General features: G+C 57.5%; 1 protein-coding gene across 4 annotated transcripts; it reads right to left on the minus strand.

The window, feature by feature from the left end:
- Positions 1-112: 112 nt before the first annotated feature.
- NR1D1 (nuclear receptor subfamily 1 group D member 1) lies at positions 113-7,715 on the minus strand. Of its 4 annotated transcripts, XM_037494553.2 has the most exons (10): positions 5,983-6,168; positions 5,703-5,764; positions 5,512-5,625; positions 4,099-4,437; positions 3,728-3,816; positions 3,481-3,625; positions 2,486-3,123; positions 2,011-2,196; positions 1,281-1,491; positions 113-600 (listed from the first exon to the last, which is right to left on the minus strand). In XM_037494553.2, the coding sequence occupies exons 3-10, from the start codon at positions 5,573-5,575 to the stop codon at positions 401-403; spliced, it is 1,872 nt and encodes a 623-aa protein (XP_037350450.2). In that variant the 5' UTR covers positions 5,576-5,625; positions 5,703-5,764; positions 5,983-6,168; the 3' UTR covers positions 113-400. The 4 variants fall into 4 exon arrangements, with proteins under 4 accessions (XP_037350450.2, XP_037350449.2, XP_037350451.2 ...); XM_037494552.2 differs by having other exon boundaries at positions 5,512-5,764; XM_037494554.2 differs by lacking the exons at positions 5,512-5,625; positions 5,703-5,764; positions 5,983-6,168 and adding an exon at positions 7,055-7,715.
- Between the last annotated feature and the right edge of the window lie 509 nt (positions 7,716-8,224).

The raw sequence follows: 8,224 nt of genomic DNA on the forward strand, positions 1-8,224 counted from the left end.
GCAGAGTACCCGTCCCACAAACTGGCCAGATGGAGAGGTGTCCCCCCAGCCTTGGCAATATTTCCACCCCCCTAGCCTCCCCCCAAAACGAGCACACACCACAGAAGCCAGCTCAGCTGTGAACTATTGGATTTGAGACAGGAATAGAACAAATTGGGGGGGGGCTAAAGAATAAGGGGGGGAGAGTGGTTTAAATAGGGGAGGATGGGGAGGTTCAGTGATGGGGGAGGGAGGCAGGTATTTACAAGAAGGCTCAGGGGGCCAGAGGCTCATCTTGGAATATTTTATAACAATATAAATAAGATTCTGGTTTGCTTTTCCTTTTCGTCTCGTAAAGGAGAGAGAAGTGCAGAGTTCGATTCTGTACAAGGGGGCAGCGGCAGAAGGCCGGCCGGGCGGGTCACTGGGCGTCCACCCGGAAGGACAGCAGCTTCTCGGAATGCATGTTGTTCAGGGTCCGCAGGTCCGGCAGCTTGAGCAGCAGCTTGGTGAAGCGGGAAGTCTCCAAGGGCCGGTTCTTCAGCACCAGAGCCCGAAGAGCCCGCAGCAGCGTCTCCTGGAGCTGCTCCACCGAAGCGGAATTCTCCATTCCCGAGCGGTCTGTGGGGAAGACGACAGCAGTGAGGCAGACTCCCTGAGCTCCTCTGACGAGGACCCGGAGGTCTGCGAGGACACGGAGGAGGACGCGGCGGAGGCGGCTGCGGCAGGCAATGCAGCCTCTCCCTAAGCCCCTCGGAGGGCCCATGGGAAGGAGGAGGGGAGCAAACCCCTTCCCCCAGGCCTCTGCCCCCACCCCCAGCAGAAGCCTCCCCTTACCCCCCCAGAGCTGGGAGCCCGGGCTCAGCAAGGCTGGTCGCCTCCCACCCCACAAGGCCACTCTCCTTCCCTGAACAGGCCAAACACGCCCCAGCTCCCTTGCTTTTCGCTCTCTAGTTCCCTCTGCCTGGGATGCCCTCCCCACCCCCCTGCCTGGCAGTATCGTACTTGTCCTTTGAGGCCCCACTCAAGTGTCACCTCCTTCCCCAGCTCCCCCAGGCAGAAATAGTTGTCTGTGCTTCCAAAGCCCTTGGTTCATGCTTCTACTGTGACACTTATCTCACTGTTTTATATTTAGTCGGGCATGAGTCTGTCTCCTAAGCTAGACTGTGTCTGAAATCATGTCTGTATCCCCAGAGCCCCGTGCAGGGCCTGGCATAGAGTAGGTACTCCATAAAAGGTGTGTTGAATTGAACTGCGTCCGCCTCCTCCCCGGGTCAGGGTCAGGCGACAGCTTGACCTACCTGCCGAGACAAGCACCACCGCGGTGAAGAGGCCCAGCTCCTCCTCGGTAAGCGCCAGGGAGTTGAGCTTCTCGCTAAAGTCAAACATGGCACTGAGCAGGTCTCCCATGCCCATGGCGCCGAGCTCCTGCAGGCTGTAGGTGGTGCGGCTCAGGAACATCACTGTCTGGTCCTTCACGTTGAACAGCGATGCAAAGCGCACCATCAGCACCTAGAGAGGGGGGACAGTCATCCTGGGTGGGGTGGGAGGAGCACTTGTCAGCGGTCCCTAAAGTTTTCTGAAGTACGTACTGGTTCAGCCTTAGATTTCTCTGTGGAGTGTGGGTGGTTTATGATTGGGCACAGGTGGGGCATGGGAGCCCAGGGTAGGAGGAACATCCCACTGGCTTAGGACTCCAAAGGCCTGAATCTGAGTCTCAGCTCTCACTACCTTGGGTGAGGCCCTTCACCTAAGCAAATTTGCTCAGGCCTACGATGGGAGGGTGGCACTGTGTCCCAAGGTGTCATTATAAGGCAATGGGATGTGCTTAGACCCCAGCTGACATGACAGCAGTTCCAGCTGTCCAGCGGCAAGAGCGGGATGGATCTTCTTCCCTCCCCCCTGCTTTGTTAGTCAAGAGTCTGTAAAGACAGATACTAAAGTTTCAGAGCCCCTTCCCATCCCAGACACCAAGCCTTTGTGCTAGATTGTTCCTAAGGTCAAGAACAGGAGACACAAAGGGAAACTCACCTCAAAGGTGCCAGCCTTCAGCAGAGTGACCTGGTCATGCTGAGAAAGGTCACGGAAGCCAGGGATGTGCTTGGCAAACTCTACCACCTCCCGCACAGCAGGCGTGAAGCTCATGGAGAAATCCTCCCAGATCTCTTGCACAGTTCGCCCACTGCGTCCATGCGGGTACATGTTCATGGGACATGCCTGGGGGAAGAAGGGACTTTGGGAATGGAGCACCAGCCGGGCTGACTCAGATGGGTCCCTCAAGCAGGGCCGGACCCCAGATTCTGCCCGGGTTTGGGCAGAACCTGTACCAGGTGAGGTGGTAACCAGGTACCAGGTGGAGACCAGGGGTTCCCAGACAAAGCCCTATTGCAGGGCTGAGCATCCTCCCCTGTGAAAAGGATATCCCGAGTCTCCAGGCACACCCAGCTGCCCTGTGCTAAATCCAGTCTTCCAGGCCCCCTGCCCACCTCACCCCCCATGCCCTCACCAGCAGAATGTTCTTGGAGTTGCCCTGCCGAGGACTGTTGGCAGGTGCTTCGCCTTCTGGGGCTGAGTACACGTGGGTGGGGCAGAGACGGTGCCCATTGCTGTTAGGCTGGTGGCAGCTGTGGTGGGCAGGACCAGGGGGCCAGGCGGGAGGGTAGGAGGGAGCCTGGCGTAAACTGTTCAGGGCTTCATTATGACGCTGGGCAGCCAGGGCGTTGTCATTGGGCGCAGGTGGGCAGCCCTGACTTTCCCAGCGATGTGGGGTGGTGGCCTGAGGGCTGCCAGATGCATGGTTGGCATTGAAGTTGCCAGGTGAGGTGCCCAGCTTGTCATGGGCGTAGGTAAAGATCTCTCGGTGGGCCCGAGCCACCTGGGATATCACATCCTCAACTGTGGGCTCGGGACTTGGGGATCGGGGAGGCGTCAGCTGCTGTGGGAACTGGGAAAAGCCCACCAGGGGTGAAGGGGCCGGAGCTGGGGGTGGAGAGGGGCCCATGGGGCCTGGGGTGGGGTGCTGTGTGGGCGAGGTCTCCAGCGGGCACTGGCTGCTCAGCTGGTTGTTGGCCAGGTTCATGGCACTCTGCATCTCAGCCAGCATCCGCTGCTTCTCTCGTTTGGGGATGCGCCCAAAACGCACAGCTGTGACAGGATGAGAGCAGTGTCAGGAAGTTCTCATACACACTCACATGCTTCTCTTCCTTCCTTCTTCCTGAAAGGGCAAGACCCTGAAGGCTTGGGGTTCCACGTCAAAACTAAAACCAGCCAGGCCACGCCCATCGAGGGGGTTTTCCAAGTAGGGACTGCAGGAGGAGGTGACCTGAGGGACTAATGGGAAAGAAGTGTGTGTTTACCCAGGGGATGGAATACTGGCCTCCCCTACACAGATGAGATTTGCAGGAGGATGTGGGACTTTTTGAAGGGAGGGATTAATTCAGAAACAAGGTGGAGGGAGGGGAAGGGTGCGTGGACACTGGTGGGGCAACGGTGCGGCCTCACCATCTCGAGACATGCCCACGGAGAGACACTTCTTGAAGCGACACTGCTGGCAGCGGTTGCGATTAATGCGGACGATGGAGCAGTTTTCATTTTTCAGACACCTCTTGTACTGGATGTTCTGCTGGATACTCCGACGGAAAAAGCCCTGGAGGGCAGGGGGCAGCTGGTGAGCATCTCTGGCTAGGCCTGGCCCTTGTGTCCTGGGGGCGGGCTCACCTGCTCCTGCTCTTACCCCCACCTGCCTCACCTTGCAGCCCTCACAGGCATGCACGCCATAGTGGAAGCCTGAGGCAACGTCCCCACACACTTTACACAGCAGCACCATGCCATTCAGCTCTGTGGGAAGACAGGGGCAGTGGGTGAGCAGCAGGTGGGCGATGGGTGGCCCAAGATGTGGAGGTTTTCCAGGCTGGATATTCTTGGGGGGAAATTTGAGGAGTTCTAGTATCTGGGGGGCACTCAAATGACCAGACTGGGCTGGACAGGGGCTGGTGCCACTCTAGGAGAAACCCCCCAAGGCCAGAGCAAACCCAAGAATGGCTATGTCACATGAACACCAACACCCAGCCTAGGACTGGCTGCCTTCCCGTCCCCCAAAGCATCTGGAAATTTACTCACTGGTGATGTTGCTGGTGCTCTTGCTGGGGGACACTCGGCTGCTGTCTTCTAGGGCCACTTGTAGACTCCCTGAGGGGCTCCCATTGTAGAAGGAGGAGGAGGAGGAGGAGGAGGAGGATGTTGAAGAAGGAGAGCCATCCTCATTCAAGCTGGGTGGAATGCTCCCAAAGGGACGGGCTGGGTCCTGGGTGAGGGAGCCTGTGGGTGACGGTGGGAAGTAGGCAGGGCAGCCTTGGGTCAGGGACTGGAAGCTGCCATTCGAGCTGTCACTGTAGAGGGATTCCGGGCTGGTGCGGCTCGGGGAGGAGCCACTGGAGCCAATGTAGGTGATAACACCACCTGGCAGGAGAACACAAGGGTTGCGGAGACTATATATTTCCATCCTCGGGCACAACCCTGTTCACCAGACCCCCGCCTCCCCCCAAACACTGCTGGACACTCTCAACCATGAGGAAACCCTAATCTTGGAGTCCCCCGAAAAAACATAGTAAGAAACTCTCCAACACATACTAGACAATACTGTGACCCTTTGCAGGATACATTTGGCATCTGCCTTGGGTATGACTCAAAGCATGACCCCTGTTAGCACCTGACATATGTGCCCACCTGCCCTGCAGGCAGGCCTTCTCTGGGATTATCAACTGCAACTAATAATTGTTAACAATAGATCTGGGGACATATAATGCCATCCTCTCCCACTCCCCCCAAAATGCTGATTTTAGCATCAAGACTATTTTAGGAATGAGCCCGCGGAGGGGTAGCTAGCCAACAGGGAGTAGAGTGGAGGCTGTACAAGCACAAGACAGGCACATTCCCCCAAAACTGGAAGATGTATTCTCCAAAGGCACAGTATCTGCTCAGGTGGGTTCCCCTTAGGGGTGAGAGAGAAAGTGGACTCTACTCTGATTTCAGAAAAGACTTAGCTGTGCAAGTTGTAGGAGGTGGAGTGAAGGACAAATTGTCCAGCCTAGGGTTTTGGAATTCCCCCTTCTAGATCTCTCAGCTTGGTCACAATGACCTTGGCTCTCTGGTCATTCAAGGACTTTGGCCCTCTGGTTACACTGCCAACCAGGTGGCTGTGATCCCGTGGCATTAGAAGAAAAAGGTGACCTGCCTACCACACCTTGCCAAGCACCTAGATTGGCCTGTCATGGGTGGGGTGAGAGAGGGAGGATCCCCGGACACGTGTGAGCCAACACAAGCCAGGCCACCTTGTCTACAGAGGCACATGTCTTGCTCACCCACTGACACACACTAAGCTGGGCAGGGCAGCCTTAAAATAGCTCAAGGTTGGTCAGGGTGAACCCAGTTCCCTGTAAAACAGTTGCACAACAGATGAGCGCCTATAGTTTCAGGACTCAGGTGGGGGGATGGGATATTTATTTGGTGGTAAGTGAACTTGATCTAATTTACCCATTTCCAAAAGGAGAGTAAGACCTTCATCCAGATAGACTTCCAAGCTGGAAGCAAGGGCCATGATCAACAGTTTGTACTTCTAGATCTGTCACCACCAACTTGATCTGAGAGCTAAAGGAAATCAACTTTCACCTCTGGCTCTCAATTCTCCTTTGTGTAGGGGGATGAAAAGATAAAAAAGACTTGACCTTTCAGCTGTGACTCTGGGCTGTAGTTGTTCAGGGGCAATCTTTAGAAGGCAAACTGCTGCCTGTTTGGTGGGGATGGAAAGAAAAAAAAGTGCAGGAATAAGGAGAGATACTTGGGGACCAGTAACAATTTGGAAAGTGGACAAGGTGAGTCTAACGGAAGTGCAATGAAGGAAGTGCAAGCAGAATAAAGAGGGAAGGAGAAGGCTGCCTAAATGTGAGGTCCCTTTGAGGAGTGTAAACAGGAGGCCAGGACAGGTCAGGGATGGCCCCATCTTACTCCTCTTCCGCGATGGGGGGGCAGGCAGGCAGGCGGACAGGAAAAGAAGGCGGGCGGGGGTGGTGAGTCAGCCCAGCTTCACCCAGATCTCAGTGGGGCGGGGCGGGAGCCGGGCCCTCAGCCGGCCTCACGTCCCAGCTCCACGTGTGCCTCTCGCACGTGGCTCCCCAACGAGGAACCCCGGAACTCGAGGCCCCGCCCCCCTCCCCCCCCCCCGCTTCCCGTCAGTCGGTAGCAGCAGCCCCGCCTCCGCCCCGCCCCTCGGCGTCCGGCTCTCGCGCTGGGCCCGGAAAGTCGGCGGGGCCCGGACCACCGAGGGGAGGAGAAAAGCGAACACGCGTTGCCAGGGCGACGGGGGGCGGAGCTCATTATGTAATGGGGCCGGGAGGCAACCACCAATCGGGTGGCGGCCACGGCTTCTGCTGAATGAAAACAAACGCAGCACGTGGGCCGGGTTCCGCGGCCATGTGAGCCCTCCAGGCCGCCCCGGCGCTGTGGGTGTCCTCCGTGGGGCTCCGCAGCACTCTCCGGGCCCTTCAAGGGCCTCCTCCCCACGGTCACCGAGGATTCCCCGGTGAGTCCGGCCAAGCATTACCCCGGGACCTCCAGCCTGCAGCCACACTGCCCCCCAGTTCCTCAGGTTACCTTGAGCCAGAGGGAACTAGGGAAAGAGGAAGAGGGAATTCTCTTTCCGAGAAGTCCAGGCATGCCACAGCTGCAGGGGTGGACAGATGGGGGCGTCTCGGGGCGCTGCTCCAAAGCTCCCAACACCTCCAAACTGCTCATCTCGCCACACGCACCCACTCGCCCTTTCCTCCTGCCCGGGATCCCAGTCCTTGAAGCTCCAGGGAGCTTCGGGACTCCAGAGCGGGGGTGGCGTGCTTGAAGCGCACTCCCAGGCTAAACAACCTGCTCTGCATAGCCCAGCTGATGGCAGCAGGCTAGCAAAGCCCGGGACTGATTCTCCAGTCCCTCATAAAGTTGGGGTTTTTTTGTTTGTTTTTGTTCTAAGGCGTCCATGGAGGTGAGGAGACAGTGATAGAGAAAGAATGCCAGTAAGCGGCTCTCATACCTGTGTTGTTGTTGGAGTCCAGGGTCGTCATGTCTTCACCGGCTGAGAGCGGTCATTCAAACGGGACCTTGACGCAAACTGGAGGTTGCAATTGCCACTGTCGCCCCCTGGATACAGGCTGAGGGCGGGGAGTGGACCCCGCGGCTCACGATCGGGATCGGGGGCACACTGCAGCAAGGTCTTGGGGTGGCCGAGCCGCAACCCTGCGGAAGGGTGGGACGCTGAGGCAACGGAGGTCTGCTTTGCATGGGAAGAGCAGAGAGAGGCGGGGAGAAGCGGGTTCAGTCCGCAGCAGTTCTGGTTAGAAGGTAGCAAGAAGTCGGATCTCTGCAGTGCACGGAGCAGTACTGCTAGAAGGCTCCGCAGCGCTGCAGGGTAGCGAATCTGGAGCTCCTGGAGCAAAAAGTCCCAGAGGGAGAGAGGCTGCAGTCAGGAAATAAGTAGGTGATGAGGAGAAACCGGGCACCCAGGCGCGAAGAAGCGAGACGTGTGCCCTGCTACGATCTCTCGGCAGCAATATTTCACTCTGCCAATCTCAGCCGCCTTTTGCCCCAGCCTTTTTCCCTGGGACAGAGGGCTCTGCGCAGGCGCCAGCAACCCCGGGTTCCCGGGCCGCACGCGGCACTGGAGCAGGTACCATGTGATCCCAGGGAGCGCCTCGTGCCCCAGTGACACACTTTTCCAGCAGCAGGCACGTTGAGCTTGGTGCGCCTGCGTGTCGCTAAGGCTGTCGGGATTTGTAGTCCGCTGGCAAAAGAGGCTGACCGTGTATATTTCCTCCCTTTTCTGCCTTGCAAAGCTCTAGCCGGCTGGGGAGGTGCTGAGAGCCGGGTGGGGCGGGGAGCGCTGAAGAATCTGGATGGTGTGTTTGGAAAGCCCGTATGGCAGAGGCATGTGAATTCCTGGGGCGGGACTGCAGGCTTGACTGCTCCTTGGAGAGCAAAGCTAACAGCCCTTTCTGCAAACCTTGCAAACGTGAGGACTTCACGTGATTGCAGGACTGACCTCGCCTTGAGGTTACTGGTGACACAGAGGGAGAGACAAGTAGGGGGCGGGGGAAGTGGGGGAACATAGCCTTGGACTCAGGAACTTAGGCTGAACTTATGCTATAGGACTAAGTCCAGAAACCCAAAGGAAATGTGTTCCCTTTTCCCTTCTATTCCCCTGAGG

This window comes from Talpa occidentalis, unplaced genomic scaffold (genome assembly GCF_014898055.3).
Source record: "Talpa occidentalis isolate TD23 unplaced genomic scaffold, MPIMG_talOcc4v2.1 talOcc4.7, whole genome shotgun sequence".
NCBI classification, from domain to species: Eukaryota; Metazoa; Chordata; class Mammalia; order Eulipotyphla; family Talpidae; genus Talpa; species Talpa occidentalis.

What these genes read in the sequence shown, in the direction of transcription:
- NR1D1 (XM_037494553.2), bottom strand. Translation starts at nt 5,575, where the DNA reads ATGGCCCTTGCTTCCAGCTTGGAAGTCTATCTGGATGAAGGTCTTACT. An exon ending in ATGCCTGTGAGGGCTGCAAG is followed by an intron (nt 3,626 to 3,727) that starts GTGAGGCAGGTG and finishes CCTGCCCTCCAG; the next exon opens with GGCTTTTTCCGTCGGAGTAT. An exon ending in GGTGGTGCTTGTCTCGGCAG is followed by an intron (nt 601 to 1,280) that starts GTAGGTCAAGCT and finishes TCTTCCCCACAG; the next exon opens with ACCGCTCGGGAATGGAGAAT.